The sequence below is a fragment of the Maniola jurtina genome, chromosome Z (assembly GCF_905333055.1).
Source record: "Maniola jurtina chromosome Z, ilManJurt1.1, whole genome shotgun sequence".
In the NCBI taxonomy this organism is placed as follows: Eukaryota; Metazoa; Arthropoda; class Insecta; order Lepidoptera; family Nymphalidae; genus Maniola; species Maniola jurtina.
This window is the reverse complement of record NC_060058.1, coordinates 2,126,239-2,145,825: the sequence shown is the minus strand read 5'-3', so window position 1 is coordinate 2,145,825 and position 19,587 is coordinate 2,126,239. Positions and strand designations below refer to the sequence as shown.

Genomic DNA, 19,587 nt, shown 5'->3' with positions numbered 1-19,587 from the left:
AAAAAGTAAAAAAATAATAGGTAAGTATGTATGGGCCCTTTAAGAATAGTATAAATAGTAAAGTTTTTATCCAAGCGTTCGTTGCGTCGGGGGACCGCTAAAGACTATTCTTTCTACAACAGATGACTTTCATAGTTTATGATAGGTAGCGGTCCCCTGGCGCAACGAACGCTTGGATAAAAACTTTACTATTTATACTATTCTTAAAGGGCCCATACATACTTACCTATTATTTTTTTACTTTTTAGAGGTTTATGTGTCGGGGGTTTTTTAAATTTTTAATTTAATTTTTATTGTTTGTTTATCTTAATGTATAAAATATAATCTTACTTAAGTACCAACCTGTTATTAAAATAATAGAATTTGTGATGTTTGGTGTAATTCGTATTAATAAAACGTCTTTAGTCAAATGGCGTGTGATTTTAGAAATAAGGGAATGCCAATAAATAAATAATTAATTATTCTGTAGGTACATAAATAAGTATCCACTACAAAAAGTCGTTGTTCTAAAAATCGATGTAAAATATACATAATGTGAATTAGAAATATGTTTTTTATTTTACCTATACTAAAAATTATTAAATGTATTTTTTATGAGCATTGTGGTGACGCAGTGTTGCCATTGATACAACAATTGCCGTAATAAGTATGCGGTAATTCGAGCACATCATTTAAGATGATAGGGCATACGGTAGGTTTCTCATTAGCGTAGGTAGGTATATGCGGCAATCCAATTTCGATTTGAATCGATTCACAAGGGTGCTGTTTTATTTTCATTACGATTCCAATCAAGCGAAATTTGCCTTAGATATTTTTTGCATAAACATAGCTGAGGCCTGAGGCCTAGCAAGTGATAAGGGCTACTTTCCTCCCGAAAAAAAAAAACAAACAGTTCGGAATAGCATAATATTATTTTTCACGCATTTGTCTTTCAATAACGCCGTAACAGAGCTACGGAATGATGTTATTTTTGAAAAGATAGGTAGGTATACTATGTTTATGAGGATTTTCCCCTCCTAACACAAAAAGGGTAAGTAATAGCTAGTTATAATTATGCTGTAAAAATTAGCGTGCCGTAGACGCGACCTTGAATTTTTTACCCATTCCAAAATCGCCCGATGATGTGCCTAAAGAAGTTATCACTTTAGAAAATAAGTAGGTAAACAGGTAGGTAAATTATATTTTTAATTACTTAATTTGCACGTATTTATGACAAATTCTTCCCATGCTCGAAATTGGCTTGTATTTGTGAGTCGTGTATGAACTTATAGCCGCCCGCGTTCACCTCACCGCCTGTCAATACAAAGGAAATATTATACAGAGTTACTTTTTGTCCATCTGCAATATATTGAGGGTTGATTCAGAATCATCCACGATCATCCACAGATCATATTCGATCTTCTTTGTCGTAGCACTCTTGGCAGAGTGGTCGTGGTCGTTGTGTCCGTCTGTCTGTCTCTAGCTCGGAGAAGAAATGAGTAATGAGTAACAAATCTGAAATTTTGACCTAGTACCTACCTAAAATGACGATTAGTTGATTATCTAATTAGGCGGGACCCTAATTAATTTCAGCCTGACTAATCCCCCCAAAAACATCGTTTCGTGATGACCACGACCGCTCTACCAAGAGTGCTACGATGAAGAAGAAGTCCCTGACTAAATGGAGGAGTTCACCTGGAGAGTCCGCACCCGCATGCGCGTTGCCGATAGCGATGTCCTCAGCGGCTCCGTCGCGCACCTCGGTCCTGAAGTTCGATGGTTGAACCTGTTTGAAATACTCAGAACTTCATTGCAACTTACAGCATACTTCGGGCTGAAATCTATATGACAGTATAGTAAAAAATGACAGATTTCCAAGGTAAATAATCTATCTTCATTCCAAATTTTAGCCAAATCTATCCAGTAGATAATACCTGCATACCATCACACTAAATGACGTGCGTGTCTGTGTATATGTGTGTGTGTGTGTGCGTGTATGTTTGTTACTCTTTTACACAATGTATAGTTTTTGCGTTAAAGAGTAAGGCCGGGTTCCCACTATGCCGGACCGGCAGATCTGCCGGAAACCGGACACCGGACAGAGTGTTCACATTTAAAGCACCTCAGTTGAATTTGGACCTGTGCCCACAATGGACGACGAAATTGTTGTGTTGTGGTGGTGGTGGTACAGAAGGCAAAATAAAAGAAGAAAGTATTGGGTACATCCTATTTTACGGGAAAGATTTACACTAGGGACATTTGAAACATTGATGGGTGAACTTAGAAGTGACGGATCAAAGTTCTTCAATTATTTTCGAATGACAACAACCACTTTTGACGATTTACTGGGACGACTTTCACCAGGCATAAGAGTACGAAATACAAGTTTTAGAGAATGTATTTGCCCAGAACAAAGATTGGCCATTTGTTTAAGGTAAAGTGTGTGTGTGTGTTCTTTTGACAATAAATAATTATTAATTAAAAATGCAAATTAGTCACTTAAGTATTTATTTGTACTCAAATTTAAAACCCTTCAAAATCTAAATATTCTGACTCTTGGGAGTATATGGAATGAGTAGATGCTGTTGGCGAAACTGGATTCACTGGAATTTGGGAAGAAGTTGATGGTATAGGTGTTGTAGAGTATCCAGAGTGTTGATCTTGCGTAGGTGTCGCCTGTTGATTAGGATGTGTGTAGTATCCAGAGCGAGTATACTGATCTGGTCCGGTCATCTGATTATAATGACGCCAATGTCCGTAATTCTCTCTCTCATAATTCCTACTTTTAATTTTTTGCAACATTGTCAGGACGCTGGCTTGAAATTCTAAAGTCTCTTCGATAGTTAAAGTGTTCAAGACTGGTATAATGCCTTTGAAAAAAGAAAGATGATGGTTTTCTTTTTCTGGGTTCATTCTGGAATCCAAAAACTTTGACATCTTCTCATTTACTTCTTTATTATCAATTGTTCTTTTATCTTTAATTAAAGATGAACGAAAATCTGATTCCATGCCTACTTCAGTCTCGGTTCTTGCTTTTTTTGAACCCGACTCATGAGGCGGTCGAGGTTCGGAGACCTTTTTCAAAAACATTAATTGCTCGTGATATAAATAATTTCGTGTCTTTTTGGCCGAAGATCCAGATTTAGACTCATCTTTTTGTTTTTTCACCGTCTTAAGCCATGAATCTCGTATATTATTCCATTTAGTTGAAACCAGTTTTCCTGAAATAAATAAAAAAATATCAGAATTGAATTTATTTATTGGTGACATATAATGTAATATGTAGTAACAAAATATACTTTTTTCAGATATTTAGCTTCAGGATGTTCATTCAAAGAAATACATTACTCATACAGAGTAGGCGTTTCGACAATAAGTAAAATAATAAAAGAAATGAGCAACGTCATTTGGGAAAGCCTACAGACAGATTTTCTTAAGCTGCCTGATACTGAGAGAGAATGGGAGGACATCGCTTTAAGATTCGAAAGAAAAGCCAACTTTCCTCACTGTATTGGAGCAGTAGATGGCAAACATATTAGAATTTTGAAGCCAGCCAAGAGTGGTTCTATGTTCTTTAATTACAAGGAATATTATTCTTTTGTATTAATGGCAATTGTCGATTCAGAGTACCGATTTATTTTTATCAGTGTGGGCTCGTATGGCAAGGAATGCGATTCCACTATATTAAAGGATAGTATATTTTGGAAAAAAATCAATGATGGTACTTTAAATGTACCAAAGCCTCGACCACTTCATACAAACATGCACGAGGAATTACCGTTTATACTAGTTGGCGATGAAGGCTTTGCTTTAACACCTAATCTCCTACGTCCATATGACACACACACACACACACACACACACACACACACACACACACACACACATTTGAATAATGATAAAAAGATTTTTAACTATAGATTAAGTCGAGCACGAAGGTACGTTGAGTGCGCTTTTGGTATTCTAGCAAATAAGTGGCGAATACTCCATCGGCCTATAGATCTGAACGTAGACACAGCAATTAAAGTAATTAAAGCTTGTACAGTCTTACATAATTTTGTTAGAGAAAAAGACGGTATAAATTTTGAAAGTTACCAAAATATAGAAAATGGACAAGAACAAGAAACGAGACCCGTGGATCGAAATGGGTCGACTCGAGGTGGCCCTAATGCCAATGCTATACGGACAGCATTTACTAATTATTTTGTTTCGGATATTGGTTCCGTTCCGTGGCAGGCAGCAGCTATAAATTAAAATTTGTGAATGCATTTTTATCAATAAAAATATTTAAAAAACTCACCGTACTGTTTTCTTTCTTTTTTTTTCCAGTTCATCGAAGTTTGGTTTCAGTATTAAACATACTTCACGCCATGCTGCTAACTTTAAGTTTTTGTCTTTATAGACATCTTCGGTCTTGTCCCACAGAACAGGTCTCTCTTGGACAAGCGTAATTAAAGTTTCTATTTGTATGTCGCTCATGCTACACGTCTACTTTACTCAGAAAATGCGAGCCGAATGAAGTGCGGGGAGAACGGGCGGGGCGGGGAACACGGGCGGGGCGGGGAACGCGGGTCGAACTGGTTCACATTATTCCGGTCCGGTGATTTTGCCGGCATTTTGTAGTGACAAAACGCTCGGTAAAAATGCCGGGCTCGGCGAAAAAGCCAGACTCGGGATCATGTGAATAGCTTCATACAATTTGTACCGCCACTAGGCCTTCCGGCAATTTTACCGGACCGGGAGATCTGCCGGTCCGGCATAGTGGGAACCCGGCCTAACAAACCTACAAGCGTACGCACGCACGCACAGCACACATGCGCGAACGCACGTACGTCCTTTTATGACATTAGTGTGGTGTGATTTGTGATATTTGGTTATCCATGCATGGGACTGGGAAATCTCGGCTGACAGTACCAACCTGTCCATCATTCCTCATCAAGTCGGGCATGACGACTCCGCCGGGGTATCTATTGTATATGCCGTTCAAGTTGTAGTGCAAATTCATGTCTGGACCGATATTCGCTTTTAGAAGTTGCTCCCAAATACCACCTGGAAACAAGTCGTGCTTTAAAAAAACAATAAATAAATAAAAACCGACTTCAATGTCCACAAACACTAAATAGTGAAAAATAATTAAATTCATTACACAAACACACACAAAAAGGACGCACCCTTATCGACGGACACGATCGGCCTGTTGGATTGCCATGGGTATTCGCTGTGCGCTTGAAAGTAGATAGCGTACGTCGAAAGCTGAAAACGTCAATAAAATAAAAATGATCTTCTCGGGGGAAAGATGTACGAGAGATCGTAACTTGGAAGTCTTTACAAAAGACCTCTAAGGTATATAATATGAGGTCGTTCCTTGTTTGATAAAATAAACTGTAAGAGACTAGATCGCAAAGATATTATAAATATTCGACGATTTACCCCTCGTCAACAAAAAAAGGTAATTTGCGGGTCCTATTATAAACTGGGTCGGTCACCTGGGTGTAGTAGAGCGCTAGCCAGTACTTGCCGCCGTGGCCGACGAATGCCGTCTCATTGACGTCCAACAGGGCGGGGAGCGGTTGGTGCATGAAGTCCGGCGAGATGCGCAGGTTGCAGCCGTACCTGTGACAGCACAAGTAACACCACTCTATCCGCCAATGAGTTAGGTGTGACATACTTTTTACGTGTAGAGACACAGACATGATGCTTGGGTCTGAGTCAGCGGATCACCGCGCCCGCCGTAGAATTACATTTTTATTCCATACTAGCTGTGCCCGCGACTTCGTTCGCGTGGAATAGTGACCGCGCTTTATATAGCCACGGACGCTCAGGCGCGAGGCGTGTAGTACGTACTCTGTACGTTAAAAAATATGTTCGCAGTGATTCTTTAAATTTACATAACTTTTTTATTTATGAACCGATTGACATGAAATAAACACTAAATGTTAAGTGAAGCTTACTACAATATATTAGTGAAAACCGTATCTAAATCCAATAAGCCGTTTCTGATATTAGCGTGCACAAACACACAGACAAACAGACAAAAAAAAATTAATTAGAATTTCGGGTTTGGCATCGATATAATAACAACCCCTGCTACTTTTTTTATATATTTCCATTGTACAGACACCACTTTTCTACAATTTTATTTGTATAGAAGATTTTATGGACAGTCTGTACTCCGTCCCCTTATTGGTTACACGCATGTTTATAATAAATGAAGTTATAAGGAATTGTAGTATTCTTTATATCTCCCACCTTGGGAGAGGCCCCAGTATCTCATAAATACGTAAATTAGATCAGTTAGCAAAAGCTGCTTACAGTGCTCACACAGACGCAATTTTATTATACAGGATGTATTCTAAAAAAATATTTTTATTGTTTAAACGAGGTTGCACCCAAGCTATTTTCGGCGCATTGCGTAGCGCGACTTTTGATATAAATATCATCTATATTTATATGCTACATATAACACATTTCTGGAAATTTTAGTAATTTTTAATCCGGGTGAGTTTAAAAACAATAAATCTTTTTGTATTTCATAATGGTAGTTCTAGAAAAAAATTCTCTGTGACGCTCATAAACTGGCCACGTGCGGGCAGAGATACTTTTCAGGACACAAGCGCTTGTGTAATACATAGAAACTACACAAGCGTGTGATGCGTGAACGTCGATGCCATACAATGTGTGAACGCACACACTCGAGGTCGTCCATGCGGACCCTTTCGGGTCCCGGGGTGACTGGTCAGGGCGATGGCCCTCTTCAGTGGTGGCTACGCCGCCTGCTGGTGGCTACGCAGCCTGCTGTGTGAACGTGTTGTACGTGCCAGCTCTCATTGGTACGGCATGCGAGATGTGAAATATCATAGCAAGCACACAGTGAAGCCAATGAAGTTATACCAATCGGGACACGCCTTGAGGATGTCGTAGGGCGCGCGGTAGTACTCGGCGCGGCGCACGATCGGGTTGCGGATATTGAACCGCTCGTTGGGGTCGGTGAGGTTGACGCGCTTGATCTTCACGTCTCTGCGCTCGCAGATGTAGTCGTAGTGGAACTTCGGGATCGATTCCCCTCGGGAACAGTACGTGGCTGCGAAACATCGGAATGACAAAGTCGATTTCGATGAAGAAGTCGAACTTGAGCCGTAATATAATATAGCAGCCGCAATGTAAGGTCGACCATAAAGAGCAGTTTGACATCATACGACTATAAACAATTCAGACCAAATAATACCTGGAGGAAGTTTTTATTTTGGATGACAAACGTGAAAATTGATATATTGATAATAATCAAGTTTCGCATTTATCTTACAAGATACGTACATACATAACATAGGTAGTCACTTTTATAAAAATCATATACTGATACAACAATGCTGATAACATTTAAATCTTAGTTTTTATCGAATTTCGGAATAAATTTTGCAGTTATTTTTGTTTAGCTAAATCACAATCCAGTAGTAATAATGATCCATTGTATTGAAGGTTTGACAGTGACAGTCTTGTGGCGGTCGCATGGGCGGCCGCTGTGTGGCGGTACCGCTTTTCTAGGAAACTCTGGTTTTAAAATTAAGAATCAATGGGAGATCTGGGATAAATTCATGCCAGATGAATTTATATATCAGAATGCATCAGAACTCCTAAGAGTGCAGTGCGTCTAACGATTAAATAGGAACTCACTCTTGTAGGTTCCGTCAAGAGTGGCGACGGAAGCATACCGGTCGATACAGTATCGGTAGCCCAGAACAGTCGGGTAGCGGAGGTAGGGGACCTTGCAGGAGAAGCGGCCCTCCTGGTACATGGCGCCCTGGAAGCGGAAGGCTGTGTTAGCGAGCCGGGGGCTAGGAGGAGTGGCGGAGGGGGGATATCAGCACAGAACACACCTTATAAGTATTACTGGTTAGAGAAACTTGTCAGTCAGGATCAAGGTCATAAGGGTTCAAGGCCGGGGTCAAAGTCAGAGGGCCTCAAGGTCAGAGGGGAGTAGAGGTCAGACGGCCTTGAGATCAGAGGAGAGTCAAGGTCGGAGAAAGTCAAGGTTAGAGGGTATCAAGGTTCGAGGAGGTTCCATGCCGGCGGATCAATTTCGGTAGCGATCAAGGTCAATCCACCAACCTCGATGTAGGCCGAAATAATACCAGGTCACAGAGTATCTTTGTATATGCGGCGTACCTTGCAGATGACGCTGCGGCGGCCGGGCGGGCGCGCCACGCCGCCGAAGCAGTAGCTGCGCGTGCCGTTGATCATGATCTCCGTGGCGCCGCCGTGCGACACGAGCGTGATGCCGTTGATGCCGGCCAGCGCGAACCGCTGCAGGCCGGCGCGCTTGCGCACCTCCACGTTGTTCTTCATGCTCATCGTGTTGGCGATCGCCTGCCAGCCGTACACGAACTCGTGCATGGGCCCTGCGAGCGTTTTTTTTTAATTTACAGACCAGCGCTTGGCTGCAATCAGACCTGCTAACGAGGGATGATGCAGCCTTACATAGAGCGTGCTTGTCTTCTTCTTCTTTGTCGTGTCACTCTTGACAGAGCGGTCGTGGTCATCATGAAGCAACGTCTTTGAGGGCAGATGTTACACGCCTCACGAGCATTCGCCATTTGTCCCTGGGCGGGGAGAAGTGGCGAATGCTCGTGAGGCGCTTGTCTAGAAGTTTCCTATTCACTCTTGACTTGAAGGTACCCATATTAAAAGTGGAAGTGAAAACTGATGCCGGAAGGGCGTTTCATATTCTAGCAGTTCAGATTAGAAACGAGGAAGCAGATCGCTTCGTACGTGTCCACACCACCGACAATGCACACGTCGTCGCCCCAGATTGGCCCATTGCGTTTGCGCAGCGACAAAAGGATGCCATCAAAAACATTAAAATGTAAAAAAATTGGCAATGCGAGTTGGCCTCGCACAGGAAGGGTACCGTACTATCGTACAAGAAATAACACTTTTTTTTTAATGGCTATTTCGAGTACCTACCCATACCCGATATCGTGACCCCATATTTATCTCGGCGAAGGTGTCATGAGGCCAGCGACCACAGAGAACCCCAGCACCCGTCGTCGGGCTGTATGGTCCCAATCTCGTCAGCCGACGTCGTGAGCCGTGAGATGTTGCTGTAGTGCTCACGGTATCGGGCACCCTGCTCACGCCGCGTCTTTATAACTCGTCCTACAGATGGAGGGAGTCGTACCGATGCCGAAGCTGTCACCGTCGAGGAAGTTGAACATCTCGGCGAAGGAGTCGGGCATGAGGCCGGCGACCACGGTGGATGCCTGCATGCCGTCATCAGGCAGCATAGGTCCGATCTCGTCAGCCGGCGTTGTGAACGCGTGCGAGATGTTACTGTAGTGCGCGCGGGCCCCGGCGCCCTGTCCGCAAAATTATAAAATTCAGAATAGATATACCTACTGGATTCTCACCTACACAAGAAACCTCACCAATAACTGCACAATTCTAAGACACTGTTAGACGAAACAGCGTTGTATCGCCAGCAAATTATCTGTCTCGTTTTAACTGAAAAAAGCGTTACAAGTACTATAAATCTTAGCCGCGAGTCGATAACTCAAAATGGACTGATGATGTCTCAAACTATGATGCCATAATATTATGAGGTTTACAATCCAGTGCAAAGGCGGTGGATGGCTCTTAGAATTATTGAAGTTATCGGCACAGCATCGACGACAACTTCTGTCCTTGAGATCATGTTTCCAGCAGTTTCTCATCTAAAGCTCGTTATTAGGTAGGAAATAAGTTAGTGCACGCGCATATACACACACACTTGTAGCAGCGAATGTTACCTACTGATAAATGAAAGGCTGCACACACACGCACACGCACTCTCACGCCACCCACATAAACAAACACATGTGCACACACACACACACACACACACACACACACACACACACACACAGTCATCCATAATTTTAGCCTAGTTAAGTTTGAATATTAGAAATTAATTAAGAAAACTTTAAACTTTGTACTCCTATCTTCTGCCATACAGGTATTTCCTAGTGCAGGTAGGAATCTCAATCTTGCTATGTATAAATAAATAAAAACAGAGTAAAGGTATACTACTCCGATTGGCGGAAAGTACCTACGATGGAATACGAACCTTTGTAACACAAACAGCGAGCAACAAGCACAATACAAACCACATCGTATCCGTGTTCTCCTTCCACTAAAACAAAACGTAAACCATCAATCGGTAAAAATAATTGGCTCGGCACTAAAAGCGATTGTACACCGACTTGTTAAACTAATTTGGCAATAACTTTTGAACTAATACTCGCAAAGGGCAGACCTTCGTTATTTATAAAAGTAAGTAGAGTAAAAGTCAAGTAAAAACGGGTAAATAATACGAAGTCATTTAAAAAAATATTCTTTATTTCATTTTACAGCAATTTAGATATACCTAGATTTTTAATAAAACTGTAACTTAGTATGTATCAACACTATTGATCTTTAAAAAATATAATTGCATATTCTATATATCTAAATATAGCAAATACCACTAACTGACTGGCTAGTCACGAAATTTCAGGAACTGTAAAGCTTACAAACTTAAAATTCAGAAAATGAATTCCTTGTAAGGCCCACCAAACAGTTTTGGGCAAATCCACCCTGGGGTCAAATGAGGATTGGAAGATTCTATGAAAGTCGTACCTATGAAAGCTGTATGAAGTAAGGCAAGTAAACTAAGTATAATGTGCATCGCGTCATCGTACTTCTTAATCTACTTCAAGATAATCCGGTGGTAACACGGTACAAGCTCAAAATAGAACTCGCCAGTCCAAACATTTTTTTAAAGTATTAATTTTAGATTACAGTAAAGTATTACAGCTTTACACAAGAAATAAGATTGTATAAATGTAATACGGAACGTGTTAATAAATATAAGCGGGATGATGCCTATGTCAAAAATATATTATTTCCAAAATTCATAAAATCCATATCTACTGTTTTTAGTTTTTAGCCATTTTATAAATTATCGATTTAACAGGGCTCTCTCCGTCACTCGTTTCATACAATCGTAGTTCCAATTTCATTTGAATATTAAGCAACCAAAGTCCATGAAATTTTGCAGACATATTCTAGAAAAACTAATATCTGTGTCTGTGGTGTTTTAGATTTTTCTAAAAATATGTAGTTTTAAAATTACAGAGGCTCAAAGATTTGTATGTGAATTTTTAAGACCGCGTAACTCTGAAACCGAATATTTTGACAGAAATCTGGAAAACCACAGGCATAGATATTAGTTTGACTTTGGTTGCTTAATATTCAAATAAAATTGGAACTACGTTTGTATGGAGCGAGTGACGGAGAGAGCCCTCTTAACTAAAAAATAAGACAAAAAGAAGACGAAGTTACACATCTATGTATTTCATACAAGTTCCCATACTAAGCGAGCGTTTTGACGTTTGATAAAAACTTGTTGTTTTGACTAAGTGAGGCATCATCCCTTTTATTCCACACTTGTATCAGCTAGAAATAACTTATAAGAGGAGTTTAAAACAGCTTTTACTATTATATTATAGATCATTTTACCAGGGTGATTTACATGGTAACAATATAATAGTAGAATTACATATAATAATTAAAGTACAGAAAAATTCTGCCTGGACATACGAAGTCGGGGCGGATCAGCAAATAATTAATATAATTATTTTATTTGTACATAGGACCTAAGTCCCTATCTATAAAAATAGGTGGATACCTAGTTCATCGTTGCTTTAGTGAATAGGCAACACGTCATCAAAAGCCAGTAGAAAGTGTTGAAATTTTATGCAATATGCATATGTATTGCTTTTTTATTTTTCATTCATCATTTAAATGGAATGAAATTATTTTGTCAAATGTAAGTACAACAAATAAAAAAACATTATTTGACACATTCTGCCAATTACTAATAATAATATAATTAATAATAAACTCAGCGTGCAAAATTGTTGTAGCTGAGAAAGAATAATAATTGTGCAGTAAATAAAATTATTGTTAAATCATTATCTGTAGGTTAGTTATAATTATTGTAAAATAATTTAGTATGTAAAATAAATATGTAAAATAATTTTATAATAATTTATTATAAAATTTTAATTCATAATTTAAAATTATTGATTATTTGAAATTTATTAAAACCTATACACATAATCAATTTAAATAAGAAAAATGTCCTATCCTAATAATAAAATGTTGATAAAAACATTACGTCAATAATTATAAATCAAATTATATACTTAGCTAAAAATTTGATAACATTATACAAACATTGGTCAATTAGTAGAACATTTTTTTCTAAACTTAGATATTATCGTAGTTTAAAAAATAAGTGTGTCACTAACGAAAATGTATAAAATATTACATAAAAAAATGAACTTATCTTCATTTTGTGTCTTTAACTGTTGGCAAATCAATCTAATAAAATAAAATATTGATATCTAAAGTAAAGTAAGCGTAACTAAGGACCTGTTTACAATTATTGAAATTGATAGTGTGCGCAAAACAAGTAGTCCGATCTGAAGTTGCAGTTGAAGGTGGTGTGGACAGATCATATATTTAGGATTTAATACACAAGTCTGTATCTGCTGAGATCTGTTTTCTTCGCCCGAAAAAAAGTGTGCCTAATGTTTTCAGTGTTCATGTATATACATGAGGTATATTTAGAATCCTGACATCATCCTGAGTGAACTTGTTATAAATTTAAAAAAAAAATCTGTATGGTGGCCGTATGACACCATCTTTAAACGTAAAAAAAAAACTTTTTAGTTCATTTTGTGGCAAGGCAGTCATGTTTTTTAATTTTATTTACAACTTGTTGTACAAGTGCAATCATACTCATGTGCTCTTATGTATGTACAAGGCATACAGCATTATGCTGATAGTGATACCTTTTTTTCGTGTTGTGTGCACGAGCCATTTTATAGCTTTAATGCTGAAGTGGTGGATGCGCTGGGATAACCAACTCTTAGGTATAACAAGTGTGTGTATAGGCATTACTTACAAAAATAAACGTTTTTATGGTTCCTTTTTTTTCGTCGTGTGAGTTTGCTTGTCTGTCGTGTCTGTCAAGGGAAACAAAGTCTATAGAGTTGAGTCATTGACCTAGAATCTTAAAATTTGACAGATAGCAATGTCTTATAGCACAAAGGGAAGAATCCGTAAACTATGAATTTGTGGTACATCACAAAAAAAAGACTAAGCATTTCTTGTACGAAGGTGCGGTGCGAGTCCAACTATTTTTTTCTTTCGTTCTTTTATACGCCTCGTATTCAGATTGGACTACTTGTTTTGCGCGCACTACAGTAGAGCTACGACATAAGGGCACTGTCACACGGTGTGCACGGCGCAGGCGGGGCGCGGCGGCGTAAGCGGCGGCAGCTGCGCGAGGAATCGCTGCAGCTCGGGGTAGTAGTCGGCGCAGGTCCACGTGTCATCGTGCGCGCCGGGCAGCGCGGCGTGGTGCCGCACGGTCGCGCCGCAGCGTGCCAGCAGCGCTCGCGCCATGCGCGGCGGCACCAGCGCGTCCAACGAGCCGCACACTACCAGCGTGCCGCACCGCACGCCGCGCATCTTGCGCGCCGACAGGTACTGCAACACGTTATTGCCGTCATCAAAATTCTTTTTTTTTAACTTTTTTATACATTACTAGCCGATGCCCGCGACTTCGCCCGCGTGCATTTAGGTTTTTCGAAATCCCGTGGGAACTCTTTGATTTTCCGGGATAAAAAGTAGCCTATGTGCTAATTCAGGATATTATCTATCTCCATTCTAAATTTCAGCCCAATCCGTCCAGTACTTTTAGCGTGAAGGAGTAACAAACACACACACACACACACATACAAACTTTCGCCTTTATAATATTATAGTGTGATAGGCAAGCGCTTCTTGACCAAAATCACACCGGATGAAAAGTGATGATGTGGCCTAAGATGGGACGCGTTTACCTACACGATGCCTATTCACTCTTCTTTTAAAGATTCACCCTTTTTTCGATTAAACTAACTGTTGCTTTTTGCTTACGACTCAAAATATGACCTGTTACAGCTGTAACACAACGTAAGATAAAAGATAAACGTAGAGTCGTAGACGAACATCCTGGCTTAAGAACCTTCGCTAGTGGTTCAACATGAGTACAAGGTCACTGTTTAGGGCATTGGTGAACAAATCCAGTTAGCGTTAATGATTGCCAACCTCCGATACGAAAGAAGATGAAGTTACTTTTTCAGAGTTATTAAAGAGTGATATTTGAAGTAAGAAGATACCTTGTTTTTGTGGCAGAACATCGGCAGCCAGTCCAAGCACCGCCATTTGAGAATGACGCGCGCCATGTCGGGGATGCTGGTGAAGGTGTTCTCTACGATGAGCGCCCACACGCGCTCGCGGTACTGCGGCCGTGACGCCAGGTCGATGGCGACTGCCCCGCCTGCCACCCATGGGAAAATAATAAAAGTTTTATAGAACATTGCAGATATAAAGAATAATAAGGACTCCAACTCCTGCCGGAGGAGTGCAGTGGAGATATTTAAAAAAATAAAAAATAAAATAGCCAGTCAGATTGCTGACAGAGGCGAAAATTTATAACTGTTTTTTTTAAATTATGACAAATGACTTTATTTGGACTTTCCTTCTAGTGCCTTTATCAATGAGTTTCTTGTGTTACTACTTACTATACCTACTCTACTGGTACTTTATTCATGTAAGCTACAGTTGATCTAAAGTCAAAAGGTCTCCGACCTTGAACTTGCGCAGTAGGTGGTGTATCGATTAACATATTTGGCGTATCGTTAAAAGGCCTACAATCTTGTACCAGAAAGTCTTGTAAGCAGAATAATATGCTATAATGCACTTACCCAGTGATCTGCCAAATACTATAATTTGCGAGTGGTCAATATCACTTCTCTGCATTATGTATTCAAAAGCGCTCTGGGCATCGATATACAGTCCCTGCTCGGACGGAGAGCCTTCTGATAACCCGTAGCCTCTGTATTCTACTAGAAGAACGTTTATGTTCAGTTTGTGATAGAACCCGGAGACGTTGGCCAGTCTGCAATACAAAAACAAAAGAAGTATTAGCAATTTTTTTTCTTTTATCTATCTCTTCTATTTGCAATCAGTTCTTGGTCTGTAAACAGATTTAGAATTCTTGAATATTCACAATTTAGGATGTGCAAATCCTACCTGGATGTGCAAATCAAAAAAAAAAATGTAACATCCTTTCAAGATGATGTTTATTAAACTATATGATGGCCAATCTTGTCCTCTTCCAGCATCCAGAAGTTGGATGGCTAAGCTGTTTTTATGACGCTCAAGTCTCTGTTTGTAGGCCTCAAGTGAACTGTCTATTTCCTCCTTTACCCCACAGATCTATTTGTTAGAGATATGTATTCATGTGTATGAACAGGCACTGTCTGTGTCATCACCACTTGCAGCAGTACTCAGTACTTGCTACTCACCACTGTTCTTATTCAATATAAATAACCTAAGATGGAAACGGACTAACTTGGAAGGGGCACTGTAGTTTTATTCAACTCATACCCCTTATTGGGGTATAGGTAATAATGTATTGGATTCATCACTTGGTTGCACAGCATTGCCGGTAACTAGCCACGTAGGCTTAGCCTCCCACGTGACAAATGCAATCCGTGTAATACTAACAGAATTTGATTTCAAATTCATTTATGAATAAAAAGAGTAATATAAGAGAAATTTAGAGCCTTGATAGCTCAACGGTTGGGGAGCGGACCCCACCCATTGCACTATTGTTGTACCCACACCTGGCACAAGCTTTACGCTTATTTGGAGGGGAAAGGGGAGTATTAGTCATGATTAGCATGGCTAAAATTCTTTAAAAAAATATATGTACATATTCCCTATGTGGAATGAAGCTAGTACTATTAAAGCGCTCTCTCTCTCTGTTACTTAATCGTCAACCAATCTCTAACATGTTTTCATAAAACATTCAAAATTCAATTCAAAAACATAGTTAAGGTTTGTGATATGGTTAACGAACACTGATTTTCGATCTCATTTGTATGGTATTACATAACAGAGAGAGCGCTTCATTTCGCAGATAGGATATAGTGCAGAATGAAGGCATCAATAACTCACCTCTGGCCCATGTTGCCTGCATTGCCATGAAAGAATATCATAGTGGGCTTGCGGTGGCTGTCGGTGGCTTGTAGTATGAGGAACATGTGAATCTTGAGTCCATCCTTGGTCTTGAGCTTGATGCTCTCATACGGCAGCTTGTAGTTGCTGGGCTGCAGTACGAACACGCGCGAATCGGGCGGGTCATTGGGGTAGTATAACAGCAGGTCCTGCGCGTTGTACAGGATCCCTGTGCAACAATGATATTATATGTATATATGAAACAAGTGTAAATTAAAAATTTATAACACCCCCGACAAGTGAAGGTTACAGTAACTAGAAAAGAGCTGATAACTTTCAAACAGCTGAACCGATTTTCTTGGATTATAGTTAAGAACACTCTCGATCAAGCCACCTTTCAAACAAAAAAAACTAAATTAAAATCGGTTCATTAGTTTAGGCTCTACGGTGCCACAGACACAGATACACACGTCAAATTTATAACACCCCTCTTTTTGGGTTGTGGGTTAAAAAAGGAGTAGATTGTTATTTATGGATCTGGCAGATAGCTCTTTTCTGCTCTTGTTCCTTTTTTACTCATCAGAGAGAGCAAATTTTATGCACCACGTAACTTTCTACATTCCGTACTCAAAGGATGCCAATAGAACCCTAATAATAAGCTTCCACTGTCCATTTTTTTGTATGATTTATCTGCAAAATTTGCCTTATATAAAGAATTTACTGTTGAATAGAAGCAGGCATTACATTGCAGAAGTCCATGATAAATATACACCAAGATTATTTCACACAGATTTGTCTGTTTGGGTAAAATCAACCAAAACAGATAAATCTGATACAACATGCAGCATGTGATATGCACAGCTTGCCTTCCTAATACTAAATATGCAACAAAAGCAAGTAATACACCATAGCACTACTGAAACATAGTGGTGTTACATGGTGGTGGTACACATTGCTTGTTTGGTTGCTTTTTTCAGTATTGGGAGGGCAGGCAGTGCATATGGCATGCTGCACCTCACACCATACAGATTTGTCTGTTTTTGTAGACTAAGCATATTAAGCTTGTTGTTCCTTGCTGTTTAAAGAACTTTCTTTCTTTCTTTCCCCACTGCAATGTAACTCCAGTAAGATGCTTGCAAGGACTTCGTACTTAATGCTTAGGCTTATATGTGTTCAGTGTAATACAATTATTAGTGTGAACTACTTTTCATTAAATCACAACTTATAGGAGTTGAATTGCATGATGTCTACTGTGCATGCTGCTTAATTTTATTTCAATCATAGCTGTTATTGCAATACGACCTCAAGGCTATCCTTGCTCAAAATCGCTTGGGATAGCCCTGATAATACTGTAAACACCCTTTGACCCTTTGAACTGAAGTAAGGCTTAAAACCACTCACTCAACCATGGTGTGTGAATAACTTGACGTTAATAGCATGATTTACAACACCATCAAATTTCACTGAATTATTAATTAGGTGCCATCCATATAACCATATTCACTTGACGTTAATAGCACCATGTACAAAACCATCAAATTTCACTGAATTATTAATTATGTGCCATCCAATGATTGAATTTTGTTTAAGAGACCACAGACTTATTCAAAGTTTGATATTACTTACCCGTAATTCCAAACGTTAGGACCATAAAAGCTACGAACACACCGTAGAACCAAAAAATTATAAAACTCGAAAATAAAGTAAATGTGGACACAACCCATAGCCTGTACAGTAATACTCGAAGTATGTGATACATTATCTTGATTTTTCAAAATATTCGTTTATCTTCATTTTTGTATACATTAAAACTTTATATTTATATTATCATTATTCATCTAATAAGTCTAATAATTTGCCAAAATTACTATCGATAAAATACCTAGTTGGTAATATTTTAACTTTCTTTACGTTTGTATAAAAACGAGGCAGTTTGCTGTCTTTTGCATAGTGAATTTTATACTGTTCAGCAGTTTGCTTTTATCAAGTAAGAAAGTATGAATTAATATAATTAAAGTTATAAAATTTGAAATGAAAATTCAAACGAAGGCAAAAAGACCAATTTTGTGAATATAATCTTTTTATACCTACACCCTGACACCTGTCAAACATCTGTCAAATGTCAATATATTCAATAAAAAAAGTCGAACTATTGCCTATGGTTACAACTACTCCCGCATTACAGTCGTCACGGGTAACATTATATAAAATATTTTTAACAAAGTGAGCCCTGGTTGCTCTTAATAAAGATTATTATCCTCTCATTTATTTATTTTGCACATTTTACCCTATTTTTAAAAAATGTTCAAAAATAACAAAAACAACAAACAATAAAATAACAAAAACAACAGAATTAACAGAAAACTAAAATAATGGAAGAAAGAAAAAAAAAACATTGGATAAAAATACGGTTAGGTAAATGGGTCCCACTAGCAGCGGGGTGGGTTGGACCCAAGCCGCCAGTGGTCAGGGCCCCAGAGTGAGGAACCTCCTCACAATGTGTGCCGTCTCAAAAACCACTGCCTTCTGTATCTTACCCTTGATCCAACAGTTAAGCGACAGTTTCTTAAGATGTTAGTCGAAACTGTTCGCAATAAGACCGTGGACTGATACAACTACCGGTACAGTAATCGCTGAGTCAACACTCCACATGGCGGTAATCTCGTGGGCCAGGTCCAAGTATTTCGATACTTTTTCCTTTTCTGCTTTCACTAGATTATCATCATGTGGAATAGTGACATCAACAATCATTGCTCGACGCGCTGACCAGTCAACTAGCACTATTTCAGGTCTATTGGCTACAATATACCTGTCAGTGATAACCGACCGATCCCAGTAAAGCAGGGCACTGCTATTTTCAAGAACTGACATTGGGTCGTACCTATAGTACGGCACCTCAGTATCTACAAGGCCATACTGAAGAACAAGTTGTTGATGGATTACGAGTATCTTGGCTACTTGAATAAGTCTGTGCATTGTGCGAGTATTCGCCGTTAGCAAGATAAGAACAACCGGAAACAATATGTCTGAGGGACCATAAAGATTTATTATTATGATTATTATAAATGCAATGTTTGACATTATTATATTATAATAATGTCAAACATTGCGAGTCGAGATCATCATATCATAGATATAATGAGCGATGGGTTGCAAGTATTTAATACAACAAATACATTTTATAGGGAAGGCAGAATTATAGATTTTTCAAAATATTTTATAGGAACAAGTTATAATATTAGTAAACCAGTACGTCACTCACACAGATACCCAAAATTGTTACGTTACTTTGTCCTATTACAAAAGTACAATTTGAAAAAAACCGTTGAATTTTTTGTATTGAAAGCAAGTATATAAAACTTTTAGGAACAGCTATGTTCGCAAATTAATGGCATTCTAAGCTCCCGTTATCCCACTACTTAATCAATGTTACCCGTATCTACTGTAATCTAATATGTACTAGGTTTCGACATCTATGCTATCTGTGGACTTCTGCTGCATCTATTTTGCATCTGT

At 39.0% G+C, this 19,587-nt stretch overlaps 3 protein-coding genes and 1 long non-coding RNA gene across 4 annotated transcripts; 1 reads left to right on the top strand and 3 right to left on the bottom strand.

The window, feature by feature from the left end:
* Positions 1–1,167: 1,167 nt before the first annotated feature.
* LOC123880362 lies at positions 1,168–10,162 on the bottom strand. Its single transcript, XM_045928465.1, has 10 exons — positions 10,079–10,162; positions 9,155–9,332; positions 8,143–8,375; positions 7,651–7,777; positions 6,871–7,060; positions 5,466–5,592; positions 5,151–5,232; positions 4,898–5,028; positions 1,675–1,765; positions 1,168–1,293 (listed from the first exon to the last, which is right to left on the bottom strand). Exons 1-10 carry the CDS (start codon positions 10,121–10,123, stop codon positions 1,208–1,210), a joined length of 1,290 nt encoding a protein of 429 aa, XP_045784421.1. The 5' UTR covers positions 10,124–10,162; the 3' UTR covers positions 1,168–1,207.
* LOC123880373 lies at positions 2,020–3,810 on the bottom strand. Its single transcript, XM_045928483.1, has one exon. The coding sequence runs from the start codon at positions 3,247–3,249 to the stop codon at positions 2,503–2,505; it is 747 nt and encodes a 248-aa protein (XP_045784439.1). The 5' UTR covers positions 3,250–3,810; the 3' UTR covers positions 2,020–2,502.
* Positions 10,163–10,242: 80 nt separating the features above from the next.
* LOC123880391 lies at positions 10,243–10,872 on the top strand. Its single transcript, XR_006799232.1, has 2 exons — positions 10,243–10,284; positions 10,508–10,872. It is a non-coding gene; the product is annotated as an uncharacterized LOC123880391 (long non-coding RNA).
* A 1,268-nt stretch (positions 10,873–12,140) lies between these two features.
* LOC123880370 (protein ABHD13) lies at positions 12,141–18,138 on the bottom strand. The gene is made up of 5 exons (XM_045928480.1): positions 17,698–18,138; positions 16,072–16,300; positions 14,814–15,007; positions 14,226–14,386; positions 12,141–13,551 (listed from the first exon to the last, which is right to left on the bottom strand). Exons 1-5 carry the CDS (start codon positions 17,828–17,830, stop codon positions 13,291–13,293), a joined length of 978 nt encoding a protein of 325 aa, XP_045784436.1. The 5' UTR covers positions 17,831–18,138; the 3' UTR covers positions 12,141–13,290.
* Positions 18,139–19,587: the final 1,449 nt, after the last annotated feature.